Here is a 26,612-nt window from a genome sequence, read left to right on the forward strand (position 1 = left end):
CATATTTTTTGATATATCAGACTTAATTTCTGAAAAGACTTCACTGCGATTAGCATTTGCATAGCACCTATGTCATTGAGGTTTTAAGTAATTCAATTCTTTATCTGCGTACCATATCCTTAGAAAATTTGAGACGGGTAGATTTCTCTACTGGTCAACATCTACGTAATAACCTGCGAGCCACCCCTAGGGTGTTTGGTAGGGGGTGATCAATCACCTGCATACAGCATGCAATAGGATTCCCACATGCACACCACGCGATCCAAAAAAGGTTACGCATGCTGACAAATTATGCTACCTCATTCATGTATACTCCAAACTTGCCAACTCCTCATTAAGGTAATCTGCCAATGAAGCTAGAACGCATAAAACGTGCTGTTAGAAATAATGGGAAAATTCAGAAACATGCATTAAGGAATACATAAATTAGTAGGCTTCACTGCAAGTCATCTCATCTATTTGTGAGTTCTAACGCTGCCGATATAGCCTCTTATTGATCGTGGAAAGTGAATTCCGCGAGGATTGAACTAAATTGGTAGGCTATTTGGCGACGGATACGTTATAAATTGTATATACAAGCCTTTGCGGCTTCAGTGGGGATAATAGAATCTTTCGCACGAATACGTTTCCAGCATTTATTTAAACTGCAATCATGCACAATAAAATTAGCATATAGTAAAATGGAGCCGGGTTATGAAAAAGTGGTTTCGCGACGCAGTCTTGCGTGGAAATGTGTTCTGGTTTTAATATCGTTTCTGTTTCGTCATTTCTCGGGAAAATATTCCACGTTTCCACATTAATCAAGTATCTGCTCGCTTTGTCGGGGAAAATTATTGAGCATACCTACCTACTGAGCGTACGGTTTTTTTTCACCTCAATTGCATGAGATCAAAAAAAGGTAACGTTGAGATTGGGAACATGTAAGTTAAATGGATAATTTTACTACGATACTTTCCCTTGTTATTTTTTTGTGGTATGTTAAAGAGAGTATTTTAATTTAGATATTCAATCTGATGAGCTGTTTTTCTTTTCTCTCTCGATTTCGTTGATCTGCGATTGTATGTTATAAGACTTTTGACTTGTAGATTGATTGGAAAAGCTACGGTTCTTGATTGAAATATGTCCTACGCTAACTGAAATAGGTCCTTAAAAAATTCGTGTGACAGCAACATGGTTTTTAATGTATGCATACTTCTCCTCCTATGTGAGTGTTTCATGTGATGGAAATAAAAATTTCCACCCGAAATAAAAATTAAGAAAGCAACCGCCCTCGTCGCTGTCAGCCAATCACCCTTTACGTGATCTGCGATTTTGCTTTTTCAATCTAGCGCAGAATCTGTTTCTGCTCACGTCAATCCTAAATGAATACGCTGTTAATAATTTTTTTAAGTAAAACTTGCGAAATATCTTACACATACAAGTAGGAACTTCCTTTGAAGCGACTTGTATGAGAGAAAGAAATGCATCTATTTCAGTCGGGCACTGTTTCATTAGTAGTCAATCCCTCTCGATATTTCCGCTAGGATTTTTTCCTCCCCTCTTCTACTCGATAGATCGATATTTTCTTTTCTTCTTCAGCTCCACGATAATTTTGTTCATAAAACTCTCCACCACTCGACCTTTGAGCCACGTACGAATGCTCAACTCTGCGGAATCCCGCTATCGCATTCAATCACTCACACTTGACTGACTTCCAGTATCCGTCTCCAGCACTCCAGAGGTTCTCCAGCTTCCTCACGGTTGACCTCTTTCCTGCGACTGGAGGAATAAAAAAAAATAACACATGCACAATCGGCGCCATCCATTCGCGGAGTCGTAGCCAGGTCCAACCGCCTGAGGGCCTCAAAGTCGACTTTTTAACATAGATAGCCATCGGAATGCCGTAGTGAACAGCACAGCGTCGTGGCCCAGTGATGTTGGAAAGGTGTTTATTTTATAAAAAATTTCCATTGCCCATTTCTTCCAAGAATTTTTTATCAATCATTTTTATCGTCAATCAAATTTAATTTTTGGATCAAGTGCTTCGGTAGAAGTAGAGGAACGACGAAGTGCTAGACATGGTGGGCGAGGAAAGAAAACTCGGAGGATATTCGGATGAGACAGTCGATGGGGACTTCAGGGAGTTATTCTGTATCTCCGAATGAAAATGACACCCTTCACGAATGAAAATATCCTTCTGTACTGGCTAAGCTACAGTGTTTCCGACTTTCCATTGTATTGTGATGTAATATTTAATATTCCAATGGATAATAGATAATTTTTTCTAAATAGACTGTGTCATTATCTGGGTGTGTATCTGCTTACCTTATTTTGTCATCAAATCACAGAAAGCCAGTTTCTCTTAACAGAACGACTTTTTTCACGAAATTTTCATTTTATTTTATGAAAGTATTTTTCAGTTACGTATCAATGATTGCATTGAAATAATTTTTTAAACATTTTTAGCACACATAAAAGCTAACATGTGATGCACTAAAAAGTAAAAATAAAAAATAAAAGTTTGGTAAAAAATCATGATCAGAATGATGCGCAATGCGTCATTGGAGAAAATTAAAAGTGCCAATGGTAGTGGTTATTAGTTTTTACTCCACAATTTTAGCGATAATTCATGTTAGGCACTCCTTTTGTTTCATATCCTCAGCTATGAAAACTTAGTTTTCTCTCTCTAAGCGTATTTGAAATTTCGCTCCGGAAAATTTTCATTTTTTTTTCACTGTTATCCCCACCAAGGGCTATGCAATCGTCAGCTCCGTCGAGTCGAACGGAATAGTTCCGCTGGATGCATTCGTTTCGAACTATATCGATTGGGTTTTTCTCCTTCGAGTTGAGGGCTCTCTGGTGTCTCTCTCGGTGTAAATTGGAAGTATGAGGGAAAACATGGCCCAATTTCGAGAATAGCCCGACACGGCGGTCGTTATTTTTATGCTGCATCGAACCTTTTCATTTTATCTCTCTCTACAGGGCTTTTCATGATCTTAACCCAGATAAAAATTGTTATATCACGTCTTTGCCTCCTTATCTGTTTTGCGTTTATAAAAAACAGTTAATCCGGAAAGGGCGGAAATCATTGATCATTTTATCCATCGTAACTAAATTGATTTATTTATGGAATCGATGAAATATTTTTTTTATCCCCAAGGAAATCTTACTAAATGATGATTGTGAGCCTGACAGCTATGCTAATTTAAAAAAATGATTTCACTCACTCAGTAACTCAACGCCAATGTTGGTTCGAATGGATGAGGATAGAGCTTAACCCGAACTGAGTCTAAGGCGTGTAAAAATCAGACAATCAGCGTATGGAATCTGATATTGCCATTGTTTGTCTTTCAATTGATTTATTTGTGGAATCAATAAAATACTTTTTATGCTCAATGAAATCTTACGTGATGATTATTGTTAGCCAGGCAGATTGCTAATTTTATAAAATGACTTCTCTCACTCAGAGTTTTCAACCCTAAGGTTGGTTTGGTTGGGTGAGGATAGAGCTCAACCGAAAGTAGGCCACAGGATTTCGTCTCTCAAATTATGTCATATAAAGGTCATTTCTCTCGGTTAATTATTCGAATTGTTAACCCCTAGATGTAATGACTTTTCGTTCTACAATCCTAGCCTTAGAAACTCTTCGCTATTTTACGGCGCATTTAAATCATAGAATTTGGCTGCAACCGTATATGATCCAGATCTGCGTATATCGGCCTCATGAATTTCAGACTGTAATTTCCCTTGCTTAAGCTGGCGATGGTAACCTTGCTGCTCTTTGCCCGTAAGTACTGTTAGATAGGACACGAAATATATGGCCGCAACCGAGTAAGATTTCTGGCTCTTAAGGTTATTGCTGAATTACTAGATTACTAGAGAGGTCATGCCGCTCTGTGAATAAATCACCGTGAACAATGTTTGGGGTTATTCGAACCAGGAACTTTTCCTTAAAAATGTTGCAAAATATTTTTAGGAAAAAAAATATTTTTCAGAAAAAAAATTGTTTTAGAAAAAGGTGCCTTAAATGTCGATTACTAAGAGATTATTTACACTTGTAAAACAATTTCACGTCTTCGTCAACCGCCTCTTCAATTTTACTTTAATATTTTGATCGTTCTTCGCGCATTTTTCATGCACTGACATCCTATGCCTGAGTGCTCCACTTGATCTAGTTTACTCTTGTATCACATCGAGATCCTTTCCAGTGTTTGACAGTTCGCTATTATTGATTTGGCTGAGAAACCACCACGTTATATTTAGTATTGTGTATTCACGGAGAGGGTAGCGGGCGTGTATAAAGTTTTTATGCTCTGGATGCGCTGATTCCATGTTTTTGGATGAGCGAATAATGTGTGTTGAGGAGGGTGCAAATATGGCGTTGCTTCAAGTCATCAGAAAGCGTTATGTCTTTAATGTTGAGTTATACCTGTATATTTGACGTGATAGTGTAGTGAATTAATTTTCAAAGTCTTAAAGTTTTCCATAGTGAAACCTTGTGGAATCACAGGAAGTAGTTATTAAGTAGATATGGATTGCAAAGTCATGACTAATTCAGCGTCGATAGATAAGTAAATTCTCCTTAATTTGATTGTGAGAATAGTAATAGTGCGGTTTATTCATTTCTCAAGTCGAGGTTTTTATTTTAAATACCGTACCACGAAATCATATGAATTAATTACTAAGTACGATTAAATGACTGATTCAGCGATGTTCTAAAATCTGAAACACCGGGTAATATTTTATGTCTTTTCAATATGTTTACGGTATAATCGTTTAATGGTAACGAATATCTTGATATTTACTTTGTGTTTTATTAGTACTCTATGACTTTTCTATAGCATAAGGCCTGGTTACACGGTGCATTAACATGTACAAGTTAATGTACGAGGGCCCTTTTTTCAACCTCCGATGGGTCATGATCAGATGGTCATGATTGATGAAACATTTCATTGCTAAATGCTGAAAACACTTGTGGTGTCCTTTCGATATGATCACCTGGGCGACTGAGGAATTGGTCGTGCCTGTAGGCAAGCTTTACTATACCTTCTTCATGGAACGTTGCTACCAATGATGTCCAATGAATTATGCCTTCGACTTGAAGCTCATCGTCCGTTTGAAAACGCTTCCCATCTAGCCACATCTTCATTTCAGCATAAATATGGAAGTCCCCCGGCACTAGGTCGGTATTGCACGTCGGGTGATCGAAAATGCCCCATTGAAATTTCTCAAGGAACAGTTGGGCTGCATAAGCACTGAGATGACGGGCGTTGTCATGGATCAGACCACTTCCAGAAGTCAGCATCTCTTCTTTTGTTTTTAATGCGAATGGACGTAATGCTTCACACTGTTCGACACTATAGCCACATTGCATTTAAGAAAAATTCTTTTTTATCGGCATAAGGTCAGAACATGTCAATGCTGAAGCCATTCGACGAGTTTTTTTGGCTCTCTCAACGCAGTGCACACTTGGCGGGAGAATCAATTGAGGCAGTGTAGTTAATGAGATTGATCCTAACCTTAAACTAAAAACTTAAGATCAGAAATTACTTGAGCGTGTGGTGCGGAAGCCGCGCAGTTGCCCTATCCGCGCAGTACACTCCTGTCGCTTGTGTGGTGTTTTTGCCGAGCTTTCGGAGGTTGAAAAAAAACCTCCCTCGCATTTCGCGCGGTAGGTTTTTTTTCAGGGCGTTTGCGTGAGTGATTTTGTTGGACCGGAATGGAAGATGTACGAAGGTATGGACCACATTAGAACAGGTCCTATTTTCTGCTCACGCGCTCATGTGTGTGTACATTTTTGGGTGGTTACACGGTGAATTTTTCCGTTCATTGTTGCGTTCATGCATTCATGCATTAACATGTATGTGCTTATTTAGCTTGTAACCAGGCCTTTAGAGGAGGTGGCCCTGACAAAGGTGGAACGAGTGATACTGTTAGGAATGTTATCGCTAAAGTAAGAGGTTTTTGAACGCGCCACATGTGCTGAGGAAACAAACGTGATATGAGAGGGTAACATATTTCGCAAGTGGCCAATTTGCGCGATCATGTTATCAGCAGGGAAGGGATCTTATACCCATAATCAATCACCGAACGGTTTCAAACTTCGAGCAGTTCCATTTTAGGACCGCAAGACTGATTACACTTTCCGATAAATAACGTTCGACGGCGGTTGTTCTCATAATTTTTTTAGACAGCGGAGCTTTTTATCTGACAATGAGAAATGCTAATTTCTTTTCTCAAACCGCCTGAACCTCATTGCGGTAAAAGGCTGCGGTTTAAAGGCACTTTTCTTTGCTAATTGAAAACCAGATTGGCTAATTGACGGGAATAATTTTCGTTAATGAGGGTTATTCATTAAATTCATTGCTCGATTTAGTGAGAAGGGAATAATTTTCGATAATTTTTTTCCGATCGCAAACGACTCAGTATTTGAGTTAAATGGAGACCCACTTAAAGATTTTCCATTGTCATTCATACAATGATGGCCGGTAATCAAGTGAAAGTAATTGAAGTAAAACCTATGATTGATTTTTAATTTTGTGTATTTTTTCGTGTAATGTATAATAATAAAGTGAAAATTTTATCTTTTCTTTTCAATTCTTTATAAAGTAATTTGAATGAATTGCGTATATCATCGAAGTTTTTTAGGATAATAAAACTTGTGGAAAGGGACAGATGCAATTGTGCTGTAATCATGAAAATCTTGTTGCCTCATTCAATATATTATCAAATGATTTAGCATATTGGTAGACAGTTCCTCAAATTTAATTTGAATTACATGTTATTTTCAAGCGAATGAGGCACGGCCTATCTTTTACTACGCCTACGGTATCATTATTCAAAATCAATATGACTAATGAGTATAAGCGTCTTTGGATTGAAAATATACTCATCATCGATTGTTGAAGATGAATTCATATTTAGTGGAAGGATATACATGAAACTTAAATGCAACCACTCAAGTTTTATGACCAAAATTTAATATAATTTTACTATACATCAGTAGATAATTCGATACAATCAGTTTCATTGATAAGTCAATGTAAACTTAATGATCAAATGATTCACATTTTTATGCAAACGTTCTTGATTAAGGGCTACCTTCTCGAAGTTTTATAGCCACGCAGCAAGGATAAACACAAAGGAAAAATCGAGATTTCCATAGCTATAATAAGTATGATTACACCGTGGTCATATCGAAAAGGCATTAAATTTTACCTAGTCTTTTAGGCATTCAAATCTTTAACTTGAATCGAAATTTTCAACAAAAATATTTTATTCACCGTGTAGTTCGGCAAGGTGACCCTACTTCGCATGTCGCCTGTTTACCGGATGAGGTCCGTAGCAACACCCACTGTAGACGTTTCTTTATGGCATTGTGCCCTTTTTATGGCTGATATTTTATACCTGCATTACTGCTGTCTAGATATTGCTCGCCACTTATCACGGCGTCGTCGTCTGCGTCGCGTCCATCATCCTTGTCGCTCCTAAAATGGTCACCATTTTCGAGAAGGGAACCCTCTACGCTCACGCTATATCTGAGCGTGAAGGCGCCTGTGGCCATCTCCATCCTCTTCCAAGTCTTATGCGTTAAAAGCTGAGTGATACGAAAAAGTTGAAAGATATTATATACTAAACCCAAAATCAGCTTATGCTTGAAAACCTAAGATCCAAACATGATGGTGTGGAACTTTCCATGTTGAAAGCACTTAGAATTTTCAACGATTATAAAATATTATTTCGACTTAAGTTTCGATGTCACTACGTTGAAAAATTGCTGCTTTCGATGTTACATTAATCGAAAACTATATCGGAATAAAATTTTAAACTTTTGGAAAATTGAAAGAAAAGTTTTTATATCAACACTGCTTAAGTTTTTTTTTTGACTAGTACTAATGCCTGACGATATGCATTTGTCTTAAGAAATATCTTATCTCTATCCCAATGGTACAATGACTCATTTATAAACCCTGAAATAGCTAAAGCTCAGTTCTTTTAGCGTTCTGAAATATGCGATGGTTTTAGATCAAAGGTTAATTTATATATGTATTTCATTTATTTATTAATAGAAGTAATTTAATTAATAATCACTGACAATAAAAATCCGATTTCTTGAATAATCTACCAATACTCACGATTATAGTGTGCTATGAAGGACGCCAATGGCTTGCTATAAAATTATTTTGAAATATTTATATGCTAATAGTTATATCACGCGTGTTAGCTTTATGTTTTAAATGTCCTCTTTTACTACTTATCCTAATTGTAATAGAAATTTTCTGAATGCTACAAAAGCAAACTTTTTTATGGCACTATTCCGATTTCTTTTTGTCACACTTCCTAGGCAAGGGTAACTCACAGTTAATGGCCCGATACAATTTAGCATTTCGTGCGTTGAACAATTAAAAGAAAACTCTCACTAATGGCTCTCCAAATGTGAGGTATTTTATGCATTCTCGTGTTAATGTTTACGGTGGAAAAACCAAATTCATTGACTCGTAACCTTAAAAATCTTCGTTTTGCGGCATTAAGACAATTTAAATTACTATTTAAAGTATAAGAGGATGTTTAAAATATAAAGATGGTACGAGTGATATAACTTCATGTCTGCAATAATTTCAAGAAGACTTTATAGCGAGTTATTGGCGTCCTAATCGCACAATTATGAAAATTGGTAGATTATTTTAGCAAATCGAATTTGGATTCCCAGTGTTTTAAATTAACCTTAAATTACTAATTGTAAGAACAATGAAAACTCACTATTAGCCCTCCTTACATGAGAAACTTTATGGATTCTCGTGTTGATTTTTATAGCGGAAAAACCAAAATCGTCATTTACTCTTCATATGGAGGATACGGAATTAGAAATTAAATAAAGATATCCCCTAAAATTCCGCTATATTTTACGTCGACTCTTCAATAGTCCTTCGTCGTTTTCGTGGTCCATTAACCATTAATCTGTTACCGTGATAAATTTGGTCGTATTTTATGCGTTATTATAAGATTCGGTAAACGTTTCTGACATCGCCGGAAGAAAACGAAATCATACCGTCCGCTTACGCCTACAAAGGAGCACGCTTCTAACCTTTTAAAAGTGCGAACCTACCTCCACGTATTTTTTATATGACCGTCCGCCTCCCTCGCGAGAGGCCGATGCAATTTCTTTCTCTCTGTATCTCTCTCCTACCTTTTTTATTTGAGGAAAAAAAGAAACCTCCTCTCTACCTCCCTTCATTTACGTAATCTCCCGTTCACTTGCAGTCTGGTGCTCTAGCAGAGGAGATTAAAAAAAAAAAGAGGAAAAGTGAGGGAGGTTGGTGGCTGGCTGGTCACGGCGGAGATTGGAGCCTGGACTTCGTGAAGGGAAAAGGGGGGCGTGGCAGCTTTTGTGCCCGAGTTTGTGTACCTTGGAAGGTGTAACTGTGTGTGTGTTTTTGTGTGAACTAGATAGAGGGCGCCTCCTAGCCACGGCGGAAGGGGAAAGGACAGGCGGCCTCTATAGGCACTGCCCTTATCACGACTCCAGGGCGTGGGCGTGGAACTTTTTCAGGTATCGCTTAGCCGCCTGGGAAAAGCGGCGAGAACCCCTCAAGACTTGAAGTTTTAAGACCCGGATGGAGCTGTCCGATTTACCTACGAAGGACCAGGGAATGGATATATGTGCCGGATTTTCAACGCCGGCCCATGGGCAACACCAAAATTTCAGATCTAAATGAAAAGACTTTGTACCATGGTGATTTCCTCGCTGTCATTGTTATACTAACAACGACGGCCCTGCATGACCGGGATTCTTAAGTAAAGTCCATTTTCTGGAAGAAGTAGCAAGGCACGGATTAGACACTTGAGTTTTTGAAAACTGCCCATGGTTGATGGCGAAACTTTCGAATTCAAATGAAGCAAAGACGTATCATGTTAACCAATAGGTCACCATTTAAGTACCAAAATTATCGTTGAAGACCTACTCACTGGAGCAATCTTATAGTGGATATGGTCTGAAGAGCGTGAAAACAGAAGTTGTGGGATCTGCACAGAGGTGAGGCTGTTGAAAACTTAGAGAAATTGTGAGACCTGCTCAGCCACTTGTGGAATCAGCCACTCGCATACATTGCTCTCTTCCGACGAAAATCCAGCATTTATATCTGCGGCGTTGGGGTTCGCCAAACCTTTCGGCAGGCGTCTGGTTCCTCTGTGGTCGACAGAGAGGGAAGAGATCGCCGAACTCCTCGAAAGGGTACTAACCGGGACTAGTTTTTATTTTTTTACGTGGGTGTTAACTCCATCCGAGGAGCGAAAAACGGAGAAAAAAGAACAAAAAAGCAAAACACTGAGCGAACACTCCCGTTATCCACCCTCAATGGAGTAGACTCTCCATATCCGGCGACGTTGAAACGACGAGCGATGCCTTAATTGGAGCTGACTCTTCTCTACATTTCCCAGAGCTTTTGTGTTCTTCCATCCGTCTTTGTTTTCTTTTTTTTGACCGCACCGGTTTCTCCTGGTGAGTCGAAGGAACAAGTCTTCCTGATCTCAATGCAGAGATTGACGTCCCGCGCTGCCTCGTGGAATACTTATCGAGACTGATATTGGCGGGAAAAACTCTCATGTTTTGGCGCGCAAACTCTTCCATTGTTATTGCGCATGAGTGAAGTTGAGGTTTTTTGTGCTTCGTAACCATTGTCGTATCCTGTATCGGCGTTGTTGTTTGAACGAATCGTTTAGTGAGAAATGACTTCTGGTGTGGAGAAACTTATTACGGCTGGAAATACCCAATTCTTCTGGAGGAAACGTTCAATTTAAGCTATCCTGGCCTCGTGGATCATTATCCGTGGTATTAGGGGGGTTTCATGAGGCATCTACGTCTCTGTTTCTTCGGGTAAACACTGAAGATTTTTGAGAAAAAAAATAAAACAAACAATCAAGCCTTTTCACGCGCTCATGGATTTCGGCGAAAGCGCGCGAACTGACTCGCGTTCAGTTGGGTGATTGTTACTCGTCCGCCTACGACGGAGCCTCTGAGCTTCGGTTGTTGCTGCTGTATCGTCCCTGTAGTCACCATGGCCCACCGAAGAGTATGGGCCTCCATAATGAGGAGGAAGAGCAGCCGGAGGACCAAGAATGATAAAGGACCTGGAGGTGGAGGCGAGGAGGACGTTGGGGAGGAAGTGGTGGAGGGGACGTGGGAGTGGAGGGCTAAGGAAGGTGTGCTGGGGGCGGCGGGGGTGGACGATGTTGTCGGGGGGCGGAGAGACAGGGCCGGTTCAGGAGGAGATCAACCTCCCCCCTCAACGCCTACCATCACATTCGAGGGCGCCTGTGAGTAATGGCTTTGGCCTTCGGTCACTGCGATGTTGCAGCAAACAGTATTCGAATATCCAATCTTAAAAAGCAGCCGAGCTAATTGGTAATAAGTAAATAAAAGATAGCTCTTTATAACTTATCTTGGGGTACAGAATTAACGGTTTATTCAGAATACCCTGGCTTATTTTTTTTTCAAATTATTTCACGCCTTTTTCTGAAAATATTTAATATCACTGTAATTGTAAATTACGCCTGTGAGTAATAGCTATGGCCTTCGGTCAATGTGATGTTGCAGCAAACGGTATTCGAATATCCAATCATAAAAAGTAGCCGAGCAAATTAAAAATAAGTAAATAAAAGATCGCTCTCTAAAACCTATCTTGGGGTACGTAATTTGACTGTTCTTCCAGAATACCCAGACTTATTTTTTTCAACTCGTTTTTGTTGAATGTACCCCTTTCTCTGTAAAATTTTAATATCACTGTACTTTTAAATTTGACCCATAAATTTTATCGTCCATACTAAATTTATTATATAACAACCTCGGAATACGATGGAAAGGAAGAATATTCTGCAGTTCCTCGCAATATATGAATATAGTGGCAAACTCTGGGCTGGCCAGGCCAAAAAAGAAGCATCTCCAAAACGTAAAATTGCCAGAAAATTCACAAAGATATTGCGATCTTTTTCGATGACCATATTTAAGAGAGTATGATCAGATATTGCATAATGTTTTTCCAGGGTATTAAACGAGTCACAGTTGGTATTTTCACTAGTTCTGTGTTTATTGCGAACGACAGTTGCTTTTTATTTGGGTAAGAAGTAAGTAATCAGACGATACAGAAAGATTTCCCCGAAAATTATAATAATCACTGTTGATGCATTTTGGAGTTATTATTATTTCCGCCATTTAGGGCCAGTTTTATAAAGTCTGGTTAGCCTTAACCGGAACATTACAGCCGAAACCTTAGCTGGAGAATGTTAGTAAGTTACAGTAAGTAAAAGTAGTTCAAAATAACGTTTCGTTAAACTCATTATCTCCAACACAAGGATGTGTTAACTCCAGTTTTCATGCTCCCCAAAATTTTAACCAGACATTATAAATCTGGCCCTTAGAGTCAATTTTAACTGGCTGAACATACCCAGCAGTCGCCGTGGTCTCTTAGCCGCCAATAATGGCAGATTTCAGATTGTGACAACGGAGGGCTATCGTTTGTCTTTTTTGTGATTGTGTCTGGGTCAATACCTTTTGAAATTGTAGTAGTGTCTCTGCCCAAGGCCATTTTCGGCTCCTTACTGACCTGATTTCGACGTGACCTCGCAAATTCCTCTCCCATTGTTGGGAGAATATCGTCACTCGGTACGACCTAAAGGAGCAGAATATTGCTCGTTCCTTGTTCAGAGATTTATAAACCTGAAGGCCTTAGCTTATTTTATCCCTCGTGTAGTTTCATTCTGAAACTTTCTTTAATCGCTATTTATAAATAGAAAATGAAGTTTCCATCCAATGATTCCATCCGATATATTCTTCCTTTCCTACGTATTCCGAGGTTGTTATATAATAAATTTAGTACTGACATTAAACTTGATGGGTCAAATTTACAAGATCTAATGAATGAATGATTTCCAATGAAGTTTCCATCAGGTAAAAATTGATTTTCTAGCTACGGATTGCAAAGTTAACATTTAATTCAGTCTAGTCAAAAAAAATTCATACACCATCGTTACGGTTTTAGAATAGACATTGTTATTATTATCATTCAGCTAATTGTTTTTTAAGGTTTTTTTTTGATAAGTCTCTGCGAAAAAATGTTTGCTTTACCAGCTTTGTACAATTTCTGGCCTCAAATAATTTGACCTTATTTTGTCTATAACGTTTAGGCATGAGTGAGTTAACGGACCAATCGATTTTATGAAATTTATTCCACATTAATCATTAATCAATAAAGCTCTTGAAAAAAAATCATCGAAAATATAATGACCTGATTCCATTCTGTTCCAAGTTAATGGTTAATTAAAATCTCCCCTCCCAAAATACTTGATACTATTCATTTTTTCATAAATTTTAAATGTAAGGCTGCTCCTATTTTCCAGATTGGAATCTCATAAAATTAAATATCGCAATCGTTCAATTTCATATCACAATCCAGCTTCCCATGCTTTACAATGGTTTATCCTAATTTTTTTACCCATCAATTTAGATGAGATCATAGGATTGGTATTCAGCAAACAACTTCTGTCCAATGTTTTATTCTCAACTCACACGAAAACGTCCCTTCAACAAAAATAGTAGTTGCATCGAAAGCGGCCGAACTGCTTTTCAACATAAAAAAACTAGGAAGGCGAGCAATGCTCGTTCGAAGAGTATTTTTCACGAATCATCGTGTCGTTACTTCCCTAGTTATGTCCTTTTTAAAATTTAGTGGGAGGGCTGCAGTTCTAAAACCCGCTGCGCTGTTTGTAATAGCTCCATTATACCCTCTGCGGGAGGGATTATAATTGCTGTCGTTATCCACGAACATATGGGCAGTTTTGCCTTTAGTGGGGGATGCATTAGTCTTAAATTCAGGGGAAAGCTCATTTTAAGGCTAATGGACGTCGTTTTATCACTGAGAAATTAGGTTGTCTGGCGTTGTTAGATTTTGCTTTTGGCCTGGCCTTGTATAGTTAATTCATCATTACCTAACGACGTGACCTCAAGGCTACTGTATATCCCTGATTCACAAAAGTGGATCGGGGGATTAGAAGCGGCTTTTTTCTTTGCCTAGTTTCCCAGGTGGATAGATTGAATGACATATGCTAGTGCATTAGCATTTTGCGTATCACTAAGCCAGTAATTTATTCTCTTTTAAGATCCATTTTATTTTGAATATTCTCGAAGATTGACGGTTTTATTCAAAGGGTTAATTTTTTATGTCATATCGGTGGAAAAATCAATCTATCAGTTGGTGTGTGGTTTTGAATGACGTGGTAATGAATTTGAAGTCAATATTAAAGTATAATTCACAGCGAGTAAAATTGTGGTTGTCGCAAAAGAATTCCAGTATTTTTGTTCAGTAGTAAGATTTAATTCGGCAATTTTCCATTCTATAATTTCTTAGCTTTTGGTTGACATCCCAGGTCATTTCCAACACAATAGTTCGTTCTTTTGTTCCTTTGTTGATAACCTCCTATATGCCTCCTCCTATAACCCCCCCATGAAGCAATAGGGGCGCGATTTGTTATAAAATAGACTTGTCTGTGTATTATCGCTTTGGATATGGATTGTCGGATACCGCTAAATTTGCTGCACAATAGTTATTAAGTCATTGAGATGAGTACAATTTAAATTCCTGTTAATTTGCGCAATGTATGGTTTGCACAAGATGTTTGTTATCTGATTCTATTTTGATAACCCCCTGTAGTTGTACTCCAATAGGTGCGCTATTAGTAATTTAGACTTGTCTTTGGGCTACCGCTTTGGATATGGATATTAGGATACTGTTAAATTTGCTGCACAATAGTTATTGTATCATTAAGACGACTACAATTTTAATTCCTATGAATGTTGCACAATGTATGGATTACAGAAGATTTTTTGGAATCTTCCCGTTCATTAAGCATAAGATTATTTCAAGAGGCTCCCGTTAGATTGAGGTTCGATAAGAAAAATATTAAATATTTGTGTAACGATTAATGCGCCTAACTTTTCGGTGGCATAATTTTGTTTTGTCGTAATATCCGGCGGACATGTGCTGGCGTGTTGCAATTGGGCGAATCCACTTCTACCACTTCCCACGGAAGATTCCCGGCGACCGTCTGTGTGAAATAAAACTAACGTGAATCCCTGTGAAAGAGAAAACTGCTCGACTTTTGAAATCATGAATGTTTAAATTTTCTTCCACCCACTGAGAAAATCCCACGTTACAACGGAGTGCATTGAAAATCGTCCTCTTGTATATGATGAAAACGGGCTTGGAAAATATTTTTTCTTCTTTTTTTAACTATGAAAATCCCTTTTTATCCTCAAGCAAAATTTTGTGAAATGTTTCGACACGAAGTAAAAAGTTGTGCCGGTTGCAATCGCCTCTATTTTTAGCTGAAATTCAAATGATTTAATTTCAAGTGCTTGATTTTCGAAACTGTTTATTCTGCAGAATGGCAGATTATAGTATTTTGGGTGTCGCGTTAACGCCGAATACGGTCGACCAGAATATATACTTAACCAAATGTATGTCGCTTATTGTTGATAATTTCAAAAAGGTTTCCTTTAATCTTTAAAAAATAGACATTGCGAAATAGTAAAGTCTTATCCGACACATGTACCTTCTCATGCCAGCTTAGAGTAATTTAAATTTTATCGGGCATAAGGATAATCATGGTGACAGATAATTACCTATCTAATTATTGCTAGTGTACGACTTGGTTGACCATGGACAATAAATGTTTGCAATATGACTTATTTAATTGCGGAAAATAGGTAATTTTAACCCATTATAATGACTTGAGACACTATTGAATCTTTTATGTCGCGTAATTAATTAGATAAGCGTCTGCTTCCTTGAAATAGGTTAGCCTTTTAAAGAGAAATTCAATAGTCCACGTAGGTGAGTCTCGCTAGCTCTATAAGGGCTCGGGAAAGGAAACCATTGCTCGATTTGAATTGCAATCCTTATGACTCAATGGGACGTGGGGTGGAGTTATATTTTGAATTCCCCGCTCTTAAGGCCCACGTGAACGCCAGCTGGTAGCCCCCCTGCGAACCGTGAAGAGCGTTCATTCGCCGCTCCGCTGTCACCTAGGGGCTTTTGATGGTACTACCTCAAGAGCTAACGACTACCGTGCTCTCTTTTGGTACGCTTTTTTGAAGCCCTGCGTTTGCAATCGGGAACTTTAGTTCCTAAAATGTTGTTTTATGCGTAAGGTGATCATTTTTTACGAATATATTTCAGCCACTCCTACCCACAAAGTGGTATCTCAAAAAATCATTCCCTTTAAGCGTATCTTGAATTTCTAGCACAGAAAATCGAATATGTAAAATTTGATCTTATGATTGTATCGAAATTTCGTCCACAAAATTATTAACCGAATTTTTTTCATTTAACTGTTTGAATTTTGAGATAATACACGACATTTTTCATAAAATATTTATAATTAAAAAAATAAAAGAAAATTGAGTTTACAAAAAGAAAATTGAATTGCTGGCCGATGTGCGGCTTTGTGAACTGGCATTTTGACCTATAATTTTATGGAAAAAATTTCAGATACGATTACACGGGTCTGGTTGTACACATACGATTTAGTGGACTAGGAATTAAAGATGCGCCTGAATGGCGTGATTTTTTTGGGACACTACTTTACGGCCAGGTCGATTTACTCTCTTGCTGGAGTATTTTTGCAATAACTAATCATATACAAACCATGTTTGGTATTTGGTATTTCAACTTCTAATATCAATGTCAGTATCCGTGTATTTTCGAATAGTTATTATAATATTAAGTCTACGCAATCTTGTATTTGTGTAGAAAATCCATCCTTGCACGAAATAATCACCCCGTATGTGTGATGTTTTGCAGAGCGATTTTCTAAAAAAGAATCAATTCTCCCATCTGGACGAGATGGAAATATTCGTAGCACTCAACTGTAGCCTCGGAAATTATTTTATTTCCAAGTAATATGATTTCGTAATCCATACATTAAAACATTCAGTAATTTTAGTGAAAAATATGAGCAATTCATTAGCTGAAATGAAGACATAAATGTCTGCAATGGGCCTCCTGCGTTCATTGAGAGATGTCTTTTGCATTACTTCTCAATTGAAGCATGAAGCAAGCATTATGTTAAATCTTTTTAATAAAAATTGTAAAATATATACGCCGAAAGATCACAAAAAATATCAGCTCTTGTCCACTGATTTTATTTTTTCCAACCAAAGTTTTCTTTGAGCCTTGTCACTTTCATATTAATAAGTGAACCTATTTTTTCCACAAGATCTAAATACTCGTCATTATTTGTTACTTAGCCGAGTAAAATGTTCGGAATTCCTCTATTCCAAGTTTCTAATGTAACAAGAGTAAATAAAAGCACTTGTTGACTCGCGACTCACCCTTGTAACGAATTTAAGTGTGGTAGAAATCATTTAGATAATAATAGTAAACATATAATGTGCTATTAAGATTCATTGACCTTTGGATAATGTTATGAATTTTTCCATCCCAAAGTAAATGACTCGGTAACTCAGAGAATAAATATAAGTGATGGAGCACTTGAACTAATGTTTTCGTAAAATTTGTGTTAGTCTTTGTTGCGCATTGATGTTTCCATTGTGACCCATAATAATACTCTTGGATTTTTGTAGGCCTTGCTGTGTTTCCCAACTCGTGCTTATGAATAGTTCTAAATTTTGACTCTTTTGGCGTAGTATTCATTCATTTTTTATACTTTTAATTTCCCATAATAAAAATGCTGAAGTTGGAGTTTAAACCTTGGTGTCGGCTATTGGTCGAGTCAGTTGGGTTGGCAGTCATCCTTTCTCGAACGTATTGTTTCATGAGTTTGAACCCGTGATAGTTGTAATTTCAACTTGTTGCTACATTTGTAATTAGAATAGTTTCCGTTGAATGATTAATAGCTATGTAACTTTTCCCTGACATAGATCGCTTAATAAACTGATGTATACACAAGGCTATCGGTACACAGGAGTTCCGCGTCATCGTAATCATACTCGAGGTTTCAAACTTGGTTGGAAAAATTTGAGCATCAGTGGACGTGCAACGCGATTGTTCCGAAAAACTGGTGCTGAAAATTCGCGTCGCGTGCCGCTTCAGCTCCCATTCAACTCCGCCGACGGAACGGCGAGGAGTCCCGGGCAGTTCGGCGCAGGGCGCTCCGCCACACGATCGCCTCATCCTCCGCCAAACCGCTGTCGGCGCAGGGTCGGAGGGATAGTCGGCGCAGGCGGAATGGAGCCTCGGAGGGAGACGATGGCTGCGCTGTCGCCAAATCGGAGGACAACGAGACCAGCGAAGAGGAGGAGGAAGAAGAAGAGGGCGATGATGATGAGCAAGATGGAGAAGTGTGCGGAAGCGTCGATGACGGCATCACTGTTGTGGACTTTGAGATGGAGGTGGAGGAGGAAAGGAAGTTGAAGAAGAGGAAAGAAGGATGGGGAGGGACCTGGAGGAGAAAACTCACTCTCAAATCAGGTAAAAATCATATGCCTCCAACCCATTTATTAGTGGCGTAATTCCCATGATATGGCTTGACTGTCACTATTTATACTTATTTATTAATGAGAACATGGTTAGTATTTATAATTGTTTGATGTTTATTGTGAAACTCATTTATCGTCATAAATATTATCACCCTTAATCCATTTCCTCCCAGTAAACTTTCTACTTTCGAATGTGAAGATACTTTGACACATGGTCTGTGGTTTTTTTTTCTAATCGAGTGAAATATTTTGATCATGACGAAGTCAGAATCTAATGCTGTTCAATTTCTATGAGAGACCTTGATATAAATGATGAATCTTCAGGGCTAGCATATATTTTGATGAAGGAAAATCAAAATAATCTATGATGGGCAGTTTCGTATACTTACCTTGAGTAGTGCGGGTTCTCTTCAAGAGCCTCATGCGTTCAGAATTGTAAGATGTAGCCATATGGCTTCGGTGGGTAGAAATGGGTTCTTCTGTATGTTTGAACTTTATTTCATCTAGGACATACCTTTCCACACAGACTAATTATGAAACGAATTACTTTAGTACCGGTGTTGATAGAATTTTACAGTTCTCTACATACTGTTGTACATGAGTAAACAATTGAATTCTATCAGTGTCTACGAATAGCGAACTTCGGTTTCTGCGCTTCTCTTCAAATGTTGGCTTCAGCGGGTGGCCTCAAGCTAACATGTCGTATACCTTCAAATGTGTTTAAATTTTTTAGAATAATATTTTATTACGTAGTGATGATTTCTTATTTTAATTTTAAATTGCATATAATTATATTTTACTGAATATATTACCCATCCTCAGGCTTCGCTGTATGGAGCCACGTTTCTATATGTTGAAGTAACCTCACCTTCTTTACGTTCCGCAGAAATTTCATTCGCCGACCGAATTTTCAACTATTTGAAAATCGTTATTGAGCCCCAAGTCAACTTTACTGTAATGAACGCATCCAAAAGTTTGCTGGATGTAAATATATATGTTTCAAGAATCGATTATAAGTAGGGGTTGAAGAAATGAGCTGCCTATTAAAGTAAATTTTTATGTTTTTATGTCAAAAATCATATCACAGTCAAGAGCCCCGATAAAACCGAGATTTCCCTTCAAGAGTTCGATATCGATTATGGTTAGGAATTGGAATCCTGAGAAATCGGTAACGTTTTTAGAACCACAGTTAACTTGATTAAATGTAAGTAAATGGAAGCTGACAATTTTGCCTATTTAACGCATAAAGCCTTGAGAATGGCTGAATGACATACGGCGCAGTTGCATGAAAGGTTTTCTTTCTTTCTTTGTATTTGAAAATGTGTATACAACCATGTATTTAGTTTAAGAGCATATCGTACTCGACCTATGCACAGTTTTTGAAGGATAAATGGTTACGAAAACTGCTGTTGAGGCCTGTTTACCTACGCGATGCATTAACACGTTCCTACGAGGTATTTTCTATTCGCATGGACGATGTTTTTTTGGACCAGAACGGGATATGTGCGAATGCATTAATCGAATTGGAATAGGTTCTGTTTTCTTTTTATGCATTTGGGTGCATTTTCGTGTTCATTTACGCGTTCATACATTAAGAAATTAACTCGTACGGGTTAGACTATCGTGTAAAGAGGCCTTTACAGTCTAGCACAAAGAGAAATTAAATTGGATGAAATCCATCACCTATGATGGCTATATTTTTTGTGATTGATTTTCATGAAAATAATCCCTTTTTTAATAGTGCTTGCATGCATTAAATATCACGAGTTAATTGCGTCCTGCACGTTCATGTTGAAATTTCGAATTTCGACCGACGCGGGAGCCCAGAATTTGGCGCGCAGGTGCACAGAGTTCACCAACTCCCCGGCAGATGCCGCTAGCGTACGCTTTCGTTGTGCTGGAAGGGGAGTGTGGGATTCTTCGAGGAGATGGTTTGTGTGTTGATATATTGCGATGCGACGCTCAATTGAATTCAAGCCAAAGCGATCGAGGAAAAGGAAGGAATGTGTTATTTCTCTTGAGACAGTCGTAGTAACTTGGTCGCTGAACACCTAATATTTTCCGGTGCAAATAGGCTTCGTGTTCTTGATTGAAGACGCAGTCATTTTTGTTAGAATCGGCACGTGTGTGTATTCATTGTAGTCTGTTTTCTGTATTTTTCACTTCATAAATATGTATGAACGAATGAGACTTCTTTGATATCTTACTTAAACATTGAAACAAGCAGCAGTATTCCACGTCCACGCCTGATTTAGCTCATGGTATATTATTTGATTTCATGAAATCATAATGATCAGAATCGTTTTTTCTCTATTTAGTTTTTATGGTGACGGTCCAAGAGTTAACATTTTTTGCAGTGAAATAAATGGTGTTGGTATAATTTGTTGTCTTCGGCGTGGCTTCATGAAATCGACTAAACAGAAGCAAAATTAATCATTTTGTAATTCCACATGAATTAATGAAAGTACGACCTAGATTTCGACGTGGCACGAAGTGATGACGAAGCCTAAAAGTGTCGCACTTAAATAAAGTCATGTGGAATTACGAAGTTTTTACTTTTCATTATATTTAGGTTTTACCTTGCAGCTAAATACTTGATATAGGAAATGCTCCTTCTTGTTATTTTGACATACGACAACTGGTTTCCATAGATACATGTCTGTTGTCAAATCTTCAATTCCGAATACATGCGGTATATACCAAAGTATTCTACCGGTTTATGTAGGTTAAAATTGAGCGTGTTTTGAGTTAGCCCAGCGCAAACACATCTTCAATCCACAATTTTTACGACTCCCTTTCATTCCATCTACACGTCCTTTTCTCTTCCTTCCCCTCCCTCTCTTACCTAGCATTCATTATAGTCCCTTCCCCGCTCAATACTCTCCACATTAAAACCTTCTCGTTACTCAGAATCTCGTATGGAAGTTTCTAACGAGAATATTCAGTGCACTTACTCACCATGAAAGTTTTGGTGAAATGGAAATTATTTTTGTCTTTGGATGGCTTTGTTGGAAATGGCTTGTCTTCTTTGGATTTGAAAACGAGCGTTTTGAATTTTCTGCAGTATAGAGTGTAGGTATTAATGCTTAAGATTCTACTTTATTTTCATGCTCATTTAAGAGTGTTCTATATCGTTAACTTTCTGCATTTCCATTATTTTTAGTCCCTATCGCCATCCGGAACCCACTCTTGTGTTCACAAGACTGTGGCGGCTTTGTTCTTAACCAAATGAACTGTAATTATACGCTTCTTCGTGCTTCAAAAAACTTTTACCGTGACCTCAATTGCCACACTCGAGAAGATACGTGCTCGAAAAAAATTCTCCTCAATTTTCGCGTTTAGCGTTTCAGTTAAAAATTTTCCTCTCGTGCCATGAAGTGGAAATTGGCGATTGAATGGGATCTCTTGTTAAAATAAAAGAAGGTGCCTACTTGATACGTCATTTCGCTGCGTAGGAATGTGGAACCTATTGTGAAAGTGGCATTCGACCGTGCTTCATGGAAAATTGAAAATGTTTTCCTCTGCGCTAATTAGTTTTTGATAAGTAATCATGGAGAATCTTGTGCTCATATTTTTTCTTTCGCACGCAAATGAAAAAATATGCATTCCCACTGAATCAACATATTTAAATTATTTTACCGATCTTACCCTATGCTTCAACGCGACGGAACTAAATAGTTCTATCTCCACATATTCAAACCAGCCATCAGGTTTGGAGAGGCCTGTACCTATCCTTGGAACATATTGTCATCAACCGGTACCCAGAGTAAAGACTTGAACATAGTTTAAATAATAAAAGGCGTATGGTAATTGTAACATTAGTCCCAATTTTTGTGAGGAAACATGGCGGGTAGTTTCGCAAAAGACTCCATGTAATCCACCCTTGGCTGGCAGAATAATTTTTATAATAACAGTCATTTTTTTCCTGAAAAATAAACATTTTCTCCTGAAACAAATCGATAGCCCAAATAAGAGTTTTTTCCCTACATGTGCCTTGTTTGATATTTTCTTTCATTATTATTTTCTAATAAATATTTTTGGTGAAATAAATACGTAGTTACTATTAGATTTCACTCAAAATATTAATAAAACTTTCGGTAAAATTTTCGCACTAAGAAAATTTGAATGACCCAGAAAGGCGAGGGGAATAGTACACGCTCTATATAAATTGGGGGAACGCTACTTCGATATCGACTTGGGTGAAAGCAGAGGAGAAAACGAAAGAGAGGAGTAGCATGTATATACATGTTTTACATCGCCCTTGATCTTTGTCGGGATAGCAGTGAGTGGGGTAGAAAAAAGTATGTTGCGAGACGTAGTCGAAACGGTAACACACTGAGCCTTGGTATTTTGCTGTCAGTTGATTTTTATGAAAAGGACGTACATTTCGTTTGTAGGTGCAATCAGAGACTGTATACTGGGGGGCAAACTCATCTCATATGACTTATGCAAACTCATCTCACCAGTGGCGTAACTAGGAATATGTTTTGGGGGGGATGATGACCCCCGCCCAGGAAATGGGAGGTCCGGGAAATTAAAAAAATAACATGCCTGGAAATACATTTTACATTAATTTTGCACTAAAAATTTGGGTTTCAATCTTAATTCCGAGGGAAATCATCACAACAGGGAAAACATAGACAATAGTGAATAGTGTTAAATATTTTTTTATATCTCTCAGGGTTTGGGGGAGGATCTATCTCCTCCTCATTTCCCCCCATTGTTACGCCACTGCATCTCGCCATTTCGACGAACTGATCTGCAGAGTTTAGAGTCTTCTTAGTTTTTACTGTAACCCCCGAGTTGGCAGAGTGACGATGAAATTGATCAGGAATCGTTAGACGATTATTATGAGCCATAATAATTAGTAAACAATCCTGAGATTGGCTCTTCACTTTACCCTCCTACCTGCTAACCTTTTCATGTTTACGTATTACTTCTCTGTTAAATGCTTAATTACGTTTCTTATGTAACTCACTCGGGGTAGTCATATGCATTTCTTCCCGTCCTCTTCTTAGGGTTTTTAGAAGACCTCTCTTTTCTCCTACTCTACTTTGCACTTCCTCATGATTTGGTGGAAGCATTTTCTCTTCAATATTCTTCGGGAGCAACACATTTCGAATGACTCCACTCCTATATTCTCTGGTGATGGTGGCTGTCGGAGATAAAGAATGAATATTGATATATTAATTCAATAATCGAAATTTCTAACCAATATATCTGATTCAAATTTTCGTACTAAAAAATGTGTTTGGTAATTTAACTAGCTGATCTCCTATCCTAACTGAGATTATAAAAATCTAAACAATTTGACGTAAACTTAGAGTGATTTAGATTTTATGGAAAATTGATTTACGCCATTTCTATTGTTGTACGACTTAAAGTAATATTATCGTTGACAACGCTTAAGTTGATGTAAAAGAATAGCTATTCGGTGGTATCAAGGATTCATTCTATTCTCGTGGATTTGGTTTCGAAGTTCTCCCTTTGAATATATTTTTGGGTCTGCCCTCGATGTGAAAAATTGCGTGCTCTGCGAGGAGTAGCCCGCTCCCGATTCTTCGTTTGGGAGAAACTTAAATTCTGGGCGGTTGCTTTCTCCGGTGGAGGCACATTGCATTGGTTTTGTGGGGCATCCGATGCGCTTTGGAAGCAACGTTATCGCCTCGCTATCTCAGCGCTCCCGTTCAGGGAATCTGATGCATGCAAGAACTAAGGAAAAAAATTCGCTCATCTTTGTGTTTCCGTCCTCAAAGCTTCTGAAAATGTACGGAACTTGTTCTCTGTTCTCTACTTTCGCTCATCTGGCCGCCTGCAACTATTTTGGAGGGTAGCTCCAGAAACAATTTAAATGTCAATTTTAGACTATTTCAAAATGCCCCATTTTAATTTTTTCTCTTAGTCATACGAAAACGAAAATTGGCTTTCGGCTCTTTATTTTACGAAATTTTTAATAGGAGAGGGCGAATGAAGTTTGTAATCTTTTCAATTGATTTTCCTCTTCCCCTCCTACTTGTCGGAAAATAAACATCTTAGCTTAAAAATCTCAAATGTTTTTCTTTATCATCTTTGGCATGTTTTCTTGACAACCATTGATGATACGATGAAAGCAGATAGAGTTGTTGAGTATGATATTATGCTTGGATGGGTGAGTGAGTGTTGAATTTATTAAAACTTTTATTCGTAATACGTTCAGAACTTGACGTTATTATGAACGAAGAATACTATTTTAATAAACTATTATTAAAATACGCTCATAATAATGTCAACAGAAAAACGTGTTGCAGGTCTTGCTAGGTTTTTAAATCTTTATTGGGTGCTGTTGGCCGGCTACAAGCACAAAATCGTCTCATTGAAGTGGGAGTGAGTCACAAATTTGATGCAATTTCTACTAAGAATGCTTTCAGCACTCGAAGTTGATAGGAACAAACACTCCCTATTCAATAATTTTCATGCGCATAATAATGTTAAAAACACCTTTCGTGTCTAGCTACGTTTTTAAATATTTACTTGGTAACCCGTGCGAAAATTTCGCTCTTTCGCTTAGATTTTAATTTTTTATATTTTTGCCTGCTTATGTTACGTTTATTTGGTTTATTTATGGATTTAATGGTTTTTTTTTACTTTTTTTTTAAGTTTACAATAAAAAATGTGTGTGAAGTTAATATTCCTCGGGCGAGTAATCGACATGAAATAATGGAAACTTTTAAGTCGAATTGAAAAAAGATCTGATGCTTCCCCGGCATTTGCTGGTAGTGACGGCTGTTCGGGTGCTCTACCGGGTAATCTCCGTCATGGATGCCGACGTTTCGGGCTACGAGCTGTAATCCATCCTCAGGGCATCGTCATTCAGCCCTGAGGATGGAGTGCGACTCGTACCCCGAAACGTCGGCAGCCATGAAGGAGATTACCCGGTGGAGCACCCGAACAGCCTTCACTACTTTAAGCCGAATTGATGGGTTAAAAGTGAAATTTGAGATTGATGTTGTATTTTTTTTATTTCTCACATTAACCCATTAGTGCACAGCGTCCGATATATAGGACGCGCGCATTTAATTTTTTTCTGGGCTCTAATTGACTTGCGCTACATTTTGATACTATATTAAGCTCAAATGGATGTCTGTCTTCACCGCCCCGCTAATATTTTAGTTGACTCCTTGAATTTATCGACTTGAGAAGCATTTTTGTGCGACATGGCATTGAAAGAATTTTCAGTCACCCGCACGGGGTAAGTAAATTATTTTTTACTGTAGTATTTTGCTCAGTATTATGATAACTTTTATCTCATTTTTCTTCCAAAGGTTGATATTTTCTATATTTTCAAGTTTTTCCGTACTATTTTGAGTCTGTAATCAACACTGAAAACTGACCGTCCGACATATCGGAAGGACTGTATTATTTAAAGTATTGATTTTAAAAATTGCAGAAACAAGTTAAAATGAACCTTATTAACCGGAATGAAAATTTTTGAAATGAAAATTTGACCAAAATAACTCTATGCACTAATGGGTTAATCACTGTAAGTTGAGTATTAACGGAGCCTATACGGAATGACAGAAAAAGAGCTTTCTACAATAATGTATATGGGTGTCGTTGGGCGGTTAGAAGCACGAAACCGTCTCCTTAAAGTGGAATAAGAACGTGCTTTAGGAGGAAGAAGAGGCAGAGGAGATAGACACTTCATAGCCCGCATGGAAGTCGCACGCCCGCATTTGCCTGTGTATCTGTGAGAGGAGTAATGGAGGCTTCCATAGCAGATAATGTGTTGTGAGTGGGCGTGGTGCGAAGCTTGATGCACTCACTTACGTAGGTGCGTTGAACTCATCCGGTGTAGAGTCGCACGACCGATAAGGCTTATGACCACGGTAATCTCACCGTCCTGTCCTCTCCTTTAAGGAGGCTGATGTGAGAGTCGAAGCACGTGTCAATTCCGTGCGAGTTCGAAAATATATATGATTTCTAGCGTAACTTAATGGACTGACGACCACAAAAAATAGGCCCTTCGCAGCCTTTGTTGCCAAAAATATTCTTCGGAGGGAGCTTGATGGTATGAAGTTGCCAAAGCTGGTATTCTGTTCTCGCGACTACCCGCGAGGCATCTGGTTAGGAGACCACTAGCCCAGGGGTATTTATCCTGTGGCAA

General features: G+C 38.2%; 1 protein-coding gene across 3 annotated transcripts in view; it reads left to right on the forward strand.

Moving 5' to 3' along the window:
* The window catches only part of LOC124169455 (ras GTPase-activating protein raskol), a 548,145-nt gene that overhangs the window by 209,756 nt on the left and 311,777 nt on the right, over window positions 1–26,612 (forward strand). The window contains exons 1-2 of one of the 3 annotated variants that reach the window (XM_046548069.1): window positions 9,241–11,292; window positions 18,084–18,461. The exons of the other annotated variants lie outside the window; for them this stretch is intronic. Of the exons in view, the coding sequence (XP_046404025.1) occupies window positions 11,034–11,292; window positions 18,084–18,461 (637 nt within the window). The 5' untranslated portion in view covers window positions 9,241–11,033. Of the gene's footprint in view, window positions 1–9,240; window positions 11,293–18,083; window positions 18,462–26,612 lie in introns of those variants that run through there. 3 annotated transcript variants of the gene reach the window in all.

This window comes from Ischnura elegans, chromosome 12, assembly GCF_921293095.1.
Source record: "Ischnura elegans chromosome 12, ioIscEleg1.1, whole genome shotgun sequence".
Taxonomy (NCBI): Eukaryota; Metazoa; Arthropoda; class Insecta; order Odonata; family Coenagrionidae; genus Ischnura; species Ischnura elegans.